Below are 14207 nucleotides of genomic sequence, written 5' to 3'. Positions count from 1 at the left end.
CCCTTACAATCCATCTCTTTCCAAAACCTTCAAACTCTCTAAAGTACTAGAAGCTAATCCCAAGTACCTCCTTTGTGCTAGAGACTGTGCTAAGCGCTGGGCACACAAGAACCCTACAGGGAAGGCTCCCATATTTTTCACATACAGAAACTGAGATACAACAATCGCAACTACGAAGTAGAATCAAACCCAAGCCAAGCCAACACAAGTTTTGGGTTTGTGCCCTTCTACACCATTTCCTATCTTCTCATTTTCTAATATCATTGTATTCATGGTATTGATTTCTGTTTTTTTCCACTCATTTCACACTTTAGCTTGAGGTGCTCGCTGTGGCACAGAAGGTGGTTTGTTCTTTTTCCTTCCCTGTTTTGTTTTTGTTTTTGCAGTACTAGGGATCAAACCCAATTAAATCCCCAGCACAGGAAATATCATGAAGGTCTTTTAATAACATCCTGGAAGAATTTCCTGAGTCAGGGCATTTAATATTTAAGACAAATATGTAATAAGAAAGCTTTACAGTGTCATTGGAGTATCCCTCACGAGTCCACCTCTTCTTGGAGAGAAGTTAAGCTCAGCATCCGTGCAAAAGGATGTCACTTTTCAGAGCCAGGAAAGTTCCATCTTTGGGTCCCACCCACTGCTGGTTACACCTGTGATCCAGGTGTGGCACAAGCTCCACGAACTCAGCATCATAAGGACACCTGGTGCCACTACATGCTCAAATCGTACAGTTTAAACACACCCCAGCCAGGCAGCCTGGCCTGCTCAGGGGAGGATGAGAACCAAACTCCCCCTGGGCCTGGGTTCCTGTCATATCTGCACCATGGGACCCATGCTGTGGCTCTGTCCACAGACAGTAGCACCTGTCACATTCTAGGCTGGGAATGTGCTGAATTACATGAGTTTAATGTAAAGCTCCAAACCTGCATGTATTGTCCAAAAAGTTGCAAGCTTTCCCAAACCTATTTGACTTTTTTTTTTTTTAAAGACACCAATTAGCATCTCATTGAACTCACAGTTTAGGAAGCTGTTGTCCTAAGAAACTCAGTCCATGGTTTTTCCTCATTTTATGTTAAGGACTGGAAATGGAAGATGCGTTCTCCTTCAGAAATACCATTGAAGGGGCCAGGGATTTAGCTCAGTAGTTCTGCCGCCTGCCCTGAAAATGCAAGGTCCCAAGTTTGATCCCCAGTACCAAAAAAAAAAAAAAATCATTGAAGGGCCTGGGATTTCACTTAGTTGTTCCACCGCCTGCCTTGCAAGTGCAAGGTCCCCATTTTGATCCCTGGTACCAAACATATATATCATTGAAGGGAAAGGAGGTAACGCTCAGTAGCAGAGCACTTGCCTGGTATACACAAGGCCCAGAGTTCCATCCTCAGCACTGCAGAAAAAATAAAAGCACAACGTTAAATGGGATCAAATGCCGCCCCCCTCCACAAACATTTAACACACACGACTGAAGCAGCTCAGCAGGAGAACATGTTCCTAGTGTCACCTTCCCGGGATGTCATGGCCCATTTCCTTCCTCTGTCCCGTGTCTTTGCAAGAGACATGTCACAAGGGCTCGTCAGGTGACTGTCACCATGGAGGGCCTACTGTTCCTAGGCAGAAGAATGAGTGGAGGAAGACATCCCAGGAGGGAGACTGTCATGGCTGTCCTCCCTTTTAAAATTTTCAGAATGAACCAATTCATTCATATTCAAATTCAGGAATGGTCTTGTCTTCATTGAGCTGGGCTCACTTACAATGGTAGGAAGGTCTTTTGCAAAGCCAGAAAGGCAAAAATGTACGTGTTATTCAGAATAGCTCAAAAAGCAAGCAAGCTTCTGCTGATTTCTTCGGTACAGAAAGCACACACAAATACACGTGGGATACCTTGAGAAAAATCAATAGCTTTATTTTTCCTCCATATATATTTAGAAAATTGGTCTGAGAAGAGGTTGCAAGAAATAGGCCAGAGGACTATATTTACAAAATTGAGAGTTCTAAGCCAGTTTAAAAAAAAAAAAAAGAAACGGCAAGACAGAAAGTGAAGGGTCGTAGCCCAGTGGCCTAGGGCTTTGCCATCAGAGGGGAGGCGAGATCTTTGATGGCTCTGGAGTTCAGCTGCGGGATGGTGCTGATCTTCAGGAGTTTGCTGCTGGCGTACTTGTTCTTGATGGCCTGCAGACGTCAAGGGGAATAAGCGCACATCAGGACCACACTATTTTCTCATTTTTTCATACCAGGGATTGACCTTGGGACCTTGTGCTTGTGAGGCAGGCGGCGGCACCGCTGAGCTAAATCCCCGGCTCAGGACCACTCTCAGTTTAATTCACTAGCACGGAAGGGTCAGGCAAGTGTCATGACGCCCTGGCTCCTGACTGACCGCCAGACCTGCACCTGCCACCTGAGCAAGCAAGACCCTGCTGACCGCAGGGGTGAAGGGGAAACAGTCACAGCCCAAGCAGTGGGCTCAGCCTCGTGAGCTACCAGAGGGGCAGGGCAGGGCGCTCTTGGTCCTAAGTAGGTACCATCAGGACCAGCAACGGGAACTGGCAACAAAACAGCGGTACGAGGTGCCCAGGAGTGCCCAGGCCACCCCTGCAGACTGGAGCCTGAGGCACTGAGCCTCGGCTGCGGCACACACACCCTGCTCTTGTCCCCAGACCCTCGCTGAGCACATGAGGCAGACACTGTGCCCCCCACCCAGGAAGCTCCCTGCCCCTGCCCTCGGCCACGCCGCCACTCAGCTGCCTCCCCGTCCCAGCACCACCACAGCCTGGAGGAGGGTCGGGGCACGCAGGACCTCCGTGATGCCTAGCGCCACCGGTGGCGGGCACAGCAGCCACCCTGCCTGCTAGGCGCCCGAGCCAGGATGCAGGCGCGACACAGCAGGAAGCTGAGCCCTCACCAGCTGGCTGGCTGCCTGGTGGGCTTGGCTGGCGGGGATTCTGATCCATCTCACTTTGGAGTCTGTTCCCAGCATTTAGCACCAGGTAATCCCCTCCTGGACCAGGAAGACATACAGGAGAGGATCGGTGCTAACATGAGACCTGACACACGCAAAGAACACTGCTGTGGAAATGCGCGCACGAGACCCGTAACCTAACGCTTGGCGCAGGAATAACAGTACTCACGATGAATTTCGTCAGGTTTTCGTTTACTTTCACCACGTTTTTGGCCATGTGCTGCATGACTTCCAACACCTCGCTCTCCGAGTAGCCCGTGTAATACTGCTGCTTTAAATTCTGAAATGCAGGCAACAGGAGGGGACGCCACTGATGAAGCCACCGCTTCTCACACGCACAGGGTCACCTGTGACTCCTCACCCCGAGAGGGTCAGTCACCCGGCGGCCGCAGCCATGGCACACGCAGGGCCACTGCGGAGCCAGGCACGAGAGGCTCTTAATCCAGCGCCAACGGCCGCCAGGGATTTTTTGAAGCGGAGGTAGGGTAGTTTAATTAACAAAGTTTAAAGCTTACTTCAGTTCCCATACTGAAGGGGGGCAGGAAAGAGAAATGTAAACAGAATTAAGATGTGTTATATGTAACTGCCCACGATGAATGAAATTGTTACGTACTAAGAAAAATTTAAAATGTTTTAACATTAACAACGTTTCAGACTAACCTTGATTCCCATGCTCAAACAGGGAGACAAATAAGACATTGTGAAAGCAAAACCAGCCAGAGAGGTCCCCTTCAGGGCACGGAGCACATCTCACACCCCCGTTGGCCCTGCCAGGGACAGAGGCGTGGAGCTCCAGCCCAGGGTGCACACCATCCGCACAGAGAGGCTTAGAATTAAGAACTGTGCAGCAAGCAACAATGTACCCAATCCAGGAGGGAGACACCCCAGATTCTGGAGATACAGGGCAGAAAGTGGCAAGAATTCAGGGAGGACCCCACAGCCACCCCACCTGACTCCCGGAACAATGTTCAAGCAAAAGGACAGCTGTTGCTAGATAACGAGAAGACACATACACTGCCTGTCATTCCAGAGTTCTGTGGTAAAGTTCTAAATAGTACACCATTCCTTTTACATGCATGGTATAATTCGCAAAGTACAGCACTTTTTTTAAATACTGGGATTGAAGGTAAAGCCTTTGCACTGGGCTACATCCGCAGCCCACTTTTTGTTTTGTTTTGTTTTCTGACAAGCGTCTCAGCAAGTCACCCAGTCTGAGCTCAGGCTTGTAATCCCCTGCTACTTCAGTCTCCCAGACTGCTGGGATGTAGGAGTGCACCACCATGACAGACTAAACACAACATAATCCTGAAATAGCATGAGGGGAAAAAGAACTGAGCAACAGTAAGACTGAAATAATGCACGACTACTTGTCCTGTAAAATTCGTTCCCACAAAACTGAGACACCTAATAGTAATGAGGTTTGAAGTCCAAGAAACCAAACTTAGAAATTTGGCCAGATGACTTTTTTGCCTCAAACTTCAGGACAGTAATGAACCTCAGAGCCTTCATTTGATGCAGTGACTCAGAACTTGCCACACTCCCTCTTCTACACACACACACACACACACACACACACACACACACACACACAGTCTTGCAGCAGCTATCTGCAAATGTGCTACAGACACGAGGACACACCCACTTCCCCATCACAACGCCTCTCACACGGAAGCATCACCAACAATTCCGTAACAACACTGAATACAGTGTCGTTTGAATTTCTCCAATTCTTTAAAAAGTCTTTTATAGTTTTTGTTTTTTAAGATCTAGAATCCAATCAAGGTACATGTAGTACATCGCACTGTCTTTAGTCTTTTTAAATTTTAAAACAACACCCAGGGCCAGGGATTTAGCTCAGTGGTGCCACCTGCCTTTGCAAGCAGAATGTTCTGAGTTCGATCCCCGGTACCAAAAAAAAAACAAACCCGAAAGCCTATTTTCTTAGCTTTCCATGGAAACCTTTTTGGGGTTTTTTTGTTGTTTTTGTTTTTGTTTTTTGGTTTTTTTTTTGGTACCAGGGATTGAACTCGGGTCCTTGCGCTTGTGAGGAAGGCAGTGGAACGAACCACTGAGCTAAATCCCCAGCCCTCATGGAAATTTTTTTGAAACACCCAGAGAAATTGCTTTTTTAAGGCAGCGTCTCACTATGTAGTTCACACTGGTCTTGAACTATGTAGCCCAGACTGCCTTCCAACTCACAGTGATCCTCCTGCCTCAGCCCCTTGAGTGCTAGGATTACAGGTGTGCACCATACCTAGCTGAGAAGTTATTTTTAAAATGTCACATTCTAGATGTGTCTGAGTGTTTTGCCCTGATAAAATTCATGTCACACCTTTGGGTCATGAGCCCTACAGAAGTGGTAACACATACTTCTTTTCACACCAGAAAGCACAGCAGGGCAACCTGTCCCGCCGCTGTGGATGCCAAATTTTTTGTCACTGAATAAAGCAGTGACAGTCAGAGCTCTGACCCAAAGCCTCGGGGTTTTCTTCAGAATTAGAAGCATCTATGAGCGGGTATTTAAAGACCGTGTGAATCTAACCCCTCAAAATTAGGTCAAACATTGAATCAGTTACTACATTGAGGATTTAAAAATAGTGGATTTTAAGTCAAAAGGCCCATGCCAGTATTTCCAGGTACTTGGGAGACTGAGGCAAGAGGATTACTTGAGCCCAGGAGTTTGAGCCAACTTGAGCAAAATAGTAAGATGCTGTCTCAAAAAAAAAAACAAAAAAGTGAATTTCTAAGTCTATCATCATGCTTTTTTTCTACAATTAGCTGCTATTCTTCTTTTTATTGGTGTATAGCTTTTTTGAGACAGGGTCTCACCGTGTAGTGTCGGTTGGCCTTGAACTCACTCTGTCACCCAGGCTAGCCTAACTCTAGACCATCCTCCCACCTTAGCCTCCCATGTGCCACCACATCCAGCCTAATCAGCTGCTATTCTGATCTTCAAAAAGAAAAAACAAAGTTCTGGGATATAGCTCAGTGGTACAGCACTTGCCTAGCCTGAGGCCCCGGGTTTGATCCCCGGCACCATGAAAATAAGTAAATAAAAATTTAAAAGTAATAAAAATGACTGCACTTTTTAAAATGGTAGAAGAGAAGTGGGCAGCAGATCACAGCTTCTCTGGGAGATGGAATCTAGAGAGCTGGCAAAGAGCTACACACGCTTATCGAGGAGAGAGGGAGAGCGCTGGAAATGCCGGCGCTGAACATCGTGAAGAAAGAAGACAACACAGAGCAAGCAGCCTGGACCAGCAACCTCTGGCTCCCAAGTGGAGGGGACCCGATTCTAAGCCCAAGATAACCAGAGGGCCAGCAGCCTTGGAGACAAAGAGCAGACACACAGTGCTGTTTCAGGAAAAAAAAAAAAAAGGGGTATTCAAAACCCCAAATCAAGCAGCCTGGACCAGCAACCTCTGGCTCCCAAGTGGAGGGGACCCGATTCTAAGCCCAAGATAACCAGAGGGCCAGCAGCCTTGGAGACAAAGAGCAGACACACAGTGCTGTTTCAGGAAAAAAAAAAAACAGGGTTATTGTAAGCCACAAATCCAGTGAGGGTTTACTTCTTCCATGAGGCAGGTTAGCTTTAGAGAAGAAATCCAGCACAGCACCACTGTACTAAAATCTACTGGACGAAATACAGCAGTTCTAAGAGGGAAACTTATATCTGTCTACCGGAACCTGTATAAAACAAAGATTAGAGATTTCAAACAAATAACTGATGAATCTTGAAGTCTTAAAAAAAAATAAGAACAAAGAAAAAAGGGTGGGGAGAAAAAGAAAAACAAGAACAATACAAAACCAAATCCAATAGAAGGAAGGCAAGAATAAAGATTACCTCAGGCATTATGGTGCACACCTATAATTCTGGCACTCAAGAGGCAGGAAGACTGCCACAAAATTGAGAGCACCCTGGGCTACATGGTGAGTTCAAGGCCAACCTGAACTACATAGTGAGACCCTGTCACAAGTAAATTAAAAAAAAAAAAAAATCCAAGCTGAAATAGATAAGACACTTTTTTGAAAAAGGAAAAAGAAATCATAGGGTCAATCAAATGTTAGTTCTTTGAAAAGATAAACGAGATTGATAAGCCTTTAGCCAAACTAACCAAGAGAGATAGAAGACACTGATCAATAAAATTAAAGATGGAAAAGGAGAAATATTAGATACCACTAAAACCAGGAAGCTTACTAGAAATTAATTCCAAACCTATATTCTAATGTATTGGAGAATGGAGAAGAACTGGATAAATTTCTGGACATATACAACACGAAAACTGAACCAAGAGGATATAAAAACCTGGTCAGATCATTAATAGCCAATGAGACTGAAGCAGTAAGAAAAAGGTCAACAAAGAAAAGCTCAGGAATGTATTGTATACCTAAAATGTTCCAATAAACTTAAAAAAAAAAGAAAAAAAGCAGCTCAGGGACTTTTGGGAAAATGGTATTGTGGTATCTATCAATAACACCTCCGGCTGGGGATTTAGCTCAGTGGTGCCACCACCTGCCTCACAAGCACAAGGTCTAGAGTTCAGTCCCTGGTACCAAAAACAAAACAAAACACCTCAGCCTCTCCAAGATTCAGGATCCAGACACTGGAAAATAACTTGGGGAAGAAAAAAAAAACAAAAAACATGGAAACACATTCTTAGGAATCAGGAAGGATCTGATAGAAAAATTAAAATGAAAATCAAAGATACAGAACACAATGCAGAGAAGGGAAGAGATGATCTGCACTGTCATCCCAGGTCCTGGCTAGAGGCTATCAGGAAAGGGACTGAATCTACAGGGATAAAGTGAAAGCTATAGGCTCCAGAGGGCTGCAAGGAGAAATGCAGCAATAGAACGCACCAGCGAGTGCTTCGAGCTGGAGATAAAAGTGCAGGATGCTGCTCATAGATGAGTCTTCTAACAAGCAACAGCTGGTGAGTGACAGCAGTCTAAGCTGGAGAGAAGCTTTGGTAGAATGCAATTCCGGGAAAGGGTTTACTTTGAACACAGAACTCAGAGCAGCCCCAGGATGGCTTCACATCAGAGGCCCCAGGGTTGTGCTTCCACAGCGACCGCAGAAAAGACAGCTGAGGTCAGGGAGGTTCATTGAGGCTGAGAAGAGACGCCTTGAGGGGCTTGAGCTAAGGGACAATGCCTCGCCTCATAATCTGAGACCAAGCTCAGCCTGGGTTCCTCTGATTTGCAAGTCACAGTGCTGGTGCCCTTGCCCTACTCCTGTCACCCCCTGGTGCCTGCACCCCACATGGATGTGGGTTCTCACTGCCAGCTTTATCTACCAGCATGGCAGAAACATGGCTTGACTTGGACAATACCCCAAAATTGCAGATCCTGGAAAATACTGCACACACACTCAAAATCACAAAGAAGTTGCTTTTCTTTTCTTTTCCTTGTTTTAAAATTTTGGTGTCTCTATTGTTCTTTTCAGGTTTTTGATTGTTTGGTTTTTCCTTTTTAAAACTCTCACTTTTCCTCCCTTTTTCATAAGTTTATTGGGGTTTGGAAATTTTTCTTTCTCCTTTTTCCTTCTTTATTTTTTCTTCTGTCTTTTAATTTTTTTTTCTTTTTTGTTTTGAGACAGGATCTTGCTATGTAGTTCAGGCTGGCCTTGAACTCATGACAATCCTCCCACTTCAGCCTCCCAAGTTCTGGGATCACGTGTGCACAACCATACCCAGCTTTTGTCTTATTTTTCCTCCCTGAATAATTTTTTTCTTTCTATTTCTCATTTTTTCTCTTACCTTTTCCTACTTCTTTAACTATCTTTCTACTACTCAATAAGATCTTTTGTATCACCTCTTCCTCCAGTTCTTACATCAAACAAAGGTTTTTAATTTTTCCTCTTGCACTTCCCCATTCCCAAATCCCTTAATCTTTAATAATATAACTATAAGCCTGGGGATTTAGCTCAGTGGTTCCACCTCCTGCTTCACAAGCACAAGGTCCTAAGTTTGATCCCCAGTATAGAAAAAAAAAAGCCAGGCGTGGTGGTGCATGCCTCGGGAGGCTGAGGCAGGAAGATCGCTGTGAGTTCGAAACCAGCCTGGGCTACATAGTGAGTTCCAGGTCAGTCTCAACTACATAGTGAGACCCTGTGTCAAAAAACAAAACAAAAAAGTACAACTATAAAGTTTTATTAATCTTTAGATAGTTAACTATAAAATTACTGTGGAACTCTTATTTACCATTAGCAATTATCACATTTTGAACATATTAGGTGTAATGAAAAATTCACAACATAAACAGAAGCACAAAAATAACAAACTTGGGGCATGGTGGGGTACACCTATAATTCCACTGAGGCAAGAGGATCAACATGAGTTCAAGGCCAGCCTGAACTGTCTCAAAAAACAAAACAAACCAGGGAAAAAATCACAATCATTTTAAAAGACTCAAAGCACTGGACAAAATCCAGCATCCACTCATGATTTGGAAAAAAACTGAAAAAAAAAAAATAGGTATAGAAGGTTTTTAACTCAATTTGACAAACCATTGCCTAACATCATATCAAATGGAGAGAAGTTGAAAGCTTTCCCTCTAAAATCAGGAACAAGATAAGGATGTCTGCTATCACCACTCCTGTTCAATGTAGTCTCTAAACATTAGCCAGAGCAATTAAACAAGAAAAACAAACAAAAGGGGTATGGATAGGAAAGGAAGGAGCTATGATTATCATTATTTACAGATGTCATGATCCTCTACATCCAAAAGTCCCAGAAGACTCAGGGCTTGCTGTCTCCTGTCTGCTCTGCCATAGACTGTTGCTCCTCTATCATGCCACTCACCCTGCCCTGCAGCCGGCTGACTATGGACTAAAACCTCTATAAACTGTGAGCTGAAATAAATCCTAGCTTTCTAACCTGTGAGTATTGGTTACTTTGTCTCAGCAATGAGAAAAGTAGGACAAATACCTTTCAAAACACCATCAAGAAAAGTGAAATACCTAGGAACCTAACCAAGGAAAAGACAGACCTCTACTATGAAAACTAGAGTACTCTGAAAAAGGAGCTCAAAGAAGACATCAGAGAATGGAAAGATATTGCTCACTCCTGGATACAGAACCAATATAGTCAAAATGGCCATACTTCCAAAACTGTGATACAAGTTCCAAGGACAAGGCCAAGAGCATTCCTCATAGAACTAGAGAAGGCTGTCCTAAAATTCATATGGAACATCACTACAATTTATTTTTTATTTTGGTCTTTTCCTTCCTCTTTTAGAGTGTAAATGTAGACATGTATGTGCATGCAGCTGTGTAGGAGTCTTAATTATTGGTTTTGTTTCTATTGTTTGTTACATTGACACATCAGGCTGTCCCTCACCAATGGTACGTTCCGGAGTCTTCTAATACTGCATTTCGGACACTGTATTAATTGCATCCAATCTCCATAAAGCCTCTCATACCTTCCATTTACATTTTCTTCTCTTTTCTTCTTTCTTTCTGCCCCCCACACATAACCTCCTAAACCTTCTCTCCCTCCTTCTCCTTTCTGGTATAAAAATAATACCAAAACCTCTCTTTCTTTTGTTTCTGGTTTGTTTCCCCCTTTTCTATCTCCCAGAGAATTTTCTGTCATTACTATTCTTTGTCTTCCCAAGCTATTGAAAGAATTGAGAACTTTTGAAACAAGTTTTAAATTATGTATTGAGATAGGATTTTTTTTTTTTTTTTTTTTTTTTTTTTAGTGGGTTTTTTTTTTTTTTTTTTTTTTTTATGTCGATAATACGCACTACCTGTTCTCTCCTCTCAGTACAGTACTAGGAATTGATCCTAGCACTTTGAATAGGTGGAGGAGGTACCTACACATTAAATCATAACCAAATCCAAGGCAACATCACAGAGAGAAGTCCACTTACTAAACAGAGCTCCACAGTAGAGACAGATTACTGTCCCAAGTGATCTAGACTTCGATACTAAAACAGAAGAGAAAGCAAGGCAACAAGACGCCTCCAAAACTTGATAACTCCCGAAAGTTGATTTACAGACACTGAAATAGATGAAATTCCAGACAAAGAAATAAAAATTAATAGTTAAAGGATTCAATATATTAAAGAAGAGACAAGTAACAGCTAACTGAATCAGTTACTAAGATAACCAATGAACTTGAATAAGCAACTCAATTAATTAAGGAAGTCAAGGCAAGAAATAAAAGGCCACTTCAATGAAAAATCACAGGTTATGGGGCCTAGGATTTAGCTCAGTGGTTTTGACCCTGCCTCACAAGCACAAGGGCCCGAGTTTGACCCCCACTACCAAAAAAAAAAAATCACAGGTTATGAAAAGAATTCAAGCAAAAACCCTGGAAATGAAAAACTCAACTGAAAGCGTCAGCATCAGGCCACTTCAGTCAGAAGACAGAATATTAAAACTTGAGGAGGGGGCTCGGGATTCAGTTTAGTGGTACCGCACCTGCCTTGCAAGCTTGCAAGATCCCAAGTTTGATCCGTGGTATCAAGAAAAAAAAAACTTGAAAAGGGATGTAAAAGGAATCTAAATGTGTTATGCACACGCACCAACCTCCCAAGATGAATGCAGAGCTGGGGATTTAGCTCAGTGGTGCCACTGCCTGCCTTGCAAGTGCAAGGACCTGAGTTCGATCCCTGGTACAAAAAAACAAAAAAAACAAAAAACAACCCCACAAGAAAAATGTAATCATTATGTACTGCAAACATTACTAATATAAATTAAAATTTAAAAAAAAACAAAACTTGAGGACAGAGTTAATGCAGAATATTTAACTTCCAACTCACTGCAGAAAGAATGGCTATCAAGAAATCAACCACTAACAAATGCTGGAGGGGCTGTGGGGAAAGAGGAACCCTTCTCCACTGTTGGTGGGAGTGCAGACTGGTGCAACCACTGTGGAAATCAGTGTGGAGGTTTCTCAAAGAACTAAAACAAGAGGCTCCATTTGACGCAGTTATATCTCTTCTTGGTATTTTCCCGAAAGAAGTAAAAGCATCCTACCACAGCGATATATGCACTAAATAATAGCTAAATCTTAGAAACAACCCAAGTACTCATCCACTGATAAAGAAGATGTGGTTTTCGTATAGATGAAATAGTACTCTGCCATAAAGAAGGATGCGCTTGCCGGGGATTTAGCTCAGTGGTTCGGTGGCCTGCCTTGCAAGCGCAAGGACCTGAGTTCCATCCCTGGTATAAAAAAAAAAAAGAAGGATGCGCTTCAGGCATTTAGAGCTAAATGGGTGACTCTTGAGACCACACTCTCAAGGGAAATAAATCCAACACACATGTTTAAATACTGCGCTGTTTCTCTGGTGTGAGAAACCGAAACTAGAAATAAGGACTGAAATGTGTAATGGACGCTGGGAAATGAGAAGAAACTGTTCAAATGGGAAGGGAACATGGGAGGAGGGAGAGAGAAAGGACTAAAAAAGTGAAAATTAAAGGAAAAAATGGAAACAAAGCTTTTGTACATAGGGAGGGGAGGAGGCTTAAGGGGGGAAGGGATAAAATTTATTTTTAATTTTAAAAATAATATTTCACTCAGTAATAATGACAAAACAAGAGACACTAAGAAGATGACCTAAAAACTCCTAGATGAATCTACAAGAATAAATTTAAGGTTGATGGACTTAAGGTAAGAGTAGAGGTAAGAGACTTAATGACGTGAAAAATACATTCACCAAAATTATTACAGACATCTAAGGGACAAAACAGATACTGACAACGGAGGTATTCAGAACCCAAATAGACATGGCCCTACAGGAATCAAGCACTAGAAAAACAACAAAATGATAGTACATATCTTTCAATAACTTTTCAATAACTCAATGTAAATAGTCTTAATGCGTCAATCAAATGACACATTGACAGATTAAAAAAAAAATACCCAACCATATGCTGCCTGCAAGAAAGACAGACTGACAACAAAAGGATAAAAAATGATATTCCAACCAGCTAAAGCTGGAAAGTAAGAAAGAATAGCTATTCTAATTTTTGGCAAGGTGGACATAAAAAAAAAAATGTCAGAAAAGAAAAGGACAGTCACCACATACTGGAAAAGGGAACAATTCACCAAGAAGAAATAACAGTTGTAAATACATCTGCTCTGAATGCCGACACATGCAATTTCATAAAACACAAAATTCTCGACATAAAAGGATGGACATTAATAAAATCACAGTAGGGGACTTTAATTCCCTACTATCACAAGTAGATCAGTCAGAACAACAACAAAAAAAAATCCAGAAAGAAATATCAAATTTAAACTACACCACAGAACAAATGGATTTAATGGATATCTATAGAGTATTTTATCCAATAGCAGAGTATATTCTTTTCAGCAGCCCATGGAGCTTTTTCCAAACCAAGCCATATTGGAGGCCACAACGCAAGTCTCAATAAATACAAAAGAATGGAAATAATCTTTTGCATCCTATCAGATCACAGTGGAATCAAACTAGGAATGAACAGCAAGAGAGACCACAGAAACCATATAAATGCATGGAGATTGAATAACGCACTGTAGCACAATCAATGGGACACAGCAGAAATCAGGGGAGAAATTTAAAAATTCCTACAATCAAATGACAATGAGGGCCAGGGATTTAGCTCAGTGGCACTGCACCTGCCTGCCTCACAAGCTCAAGGTCTTGAGTTCGATCCCTGGTACAAGAGGAAAAAAAAAAAAATGACAGTGCAACTACGACACATGAAAATCCATGAAATAGGCAAGGCATGATGGCACACATCTGTAACCCTATCACTGAAGCTGAGGCACGAAGCTCAGTAGAAGTTTGAGGCCCACATAACCACGTAACAAGACACTGTCTCAAAAATAATCAGTCTACAAAATACAGTGAAAGCAGTTCTGAGTGACTACATTAAAAAAACAGAGTAAATAACCTAACAAATCATCTCAAGGTCCTAGAAAAACAAAAACAATCCTAACCCCAAATCAGAAGAAGGAAAGCAATTAAAAAGATCAGAGTCAAAATTAACAAAGACTAAAAACGTTCAAAGGATCAATGAATCAAAGGATTTGTTCTTTGAAAGGATAAGACTGGGCCAAGCATTTAGCTCAGTGGTTCCACTGCCTGCTTTGCAAGTGCATTAACCTGAGTTCGAGCCCTGGTGCCACCAAAACACAATAACAAAAACAAAAAAAAAAGAAAAAAGAAAGGCTAAGGCTGATAAACCCTTAGCCAAACTCATGAAGAGAGAGAACATCCACATAAAAAAAAAAATGGAAATGAAAAAGGTAAAATT

At 42.5% G+C, this 14207-nt stretch overlaps 1 protein-coding gene across 1 annotated transcript in view; it reads right to left on the bottom strand.

The window, feature by feature from the left end:
• Positions 1-1884: 1884 nt before the first annotated feature.
• Positions 1885-14207, bottom strand: part of Ccnb2 (cyclin B2) — a 28875-nt gene continuing 16552 nt past the window's right edge. Inside the window, exons 9-10 of the mRNA XM_010641300.2 lie at positions 3123-3233; positions 1885-2166 (exon numbers count right to left, since the gene is read on the bottom strand). Coding sequence (XP_010639602.1) covers positions 2056-2166; positions 3123-3233 — 222 coding nt within the window. The 3' untranslated portion in view covers positions 1885-2055. The remainder of the gene's footprint in view (positions 2167-3122; positions 3234-14207) is intronic.

Source organism: Fukomys damarensis, unplaced genomic scaffold (genome assembly GCF_012274545.1).
Source record: "Fukomys damarensis isolate Sample0158 unplaced genomic scaffold, DMR_v1.0_HiC HiC_scaffold_25, whole genome shotgun sequence".
Classification (NCBI taxonomy): Eukaryota; Metazoa; Chordata; class Mammalia; order Rodentia; family Bathyergidae; genus Fukomys; species Fukomys damarensis.
Note: the sequence above shows the minus strand (reverse complement) of the source record. Positions and strands in the feature narration are given on the sequence as shown.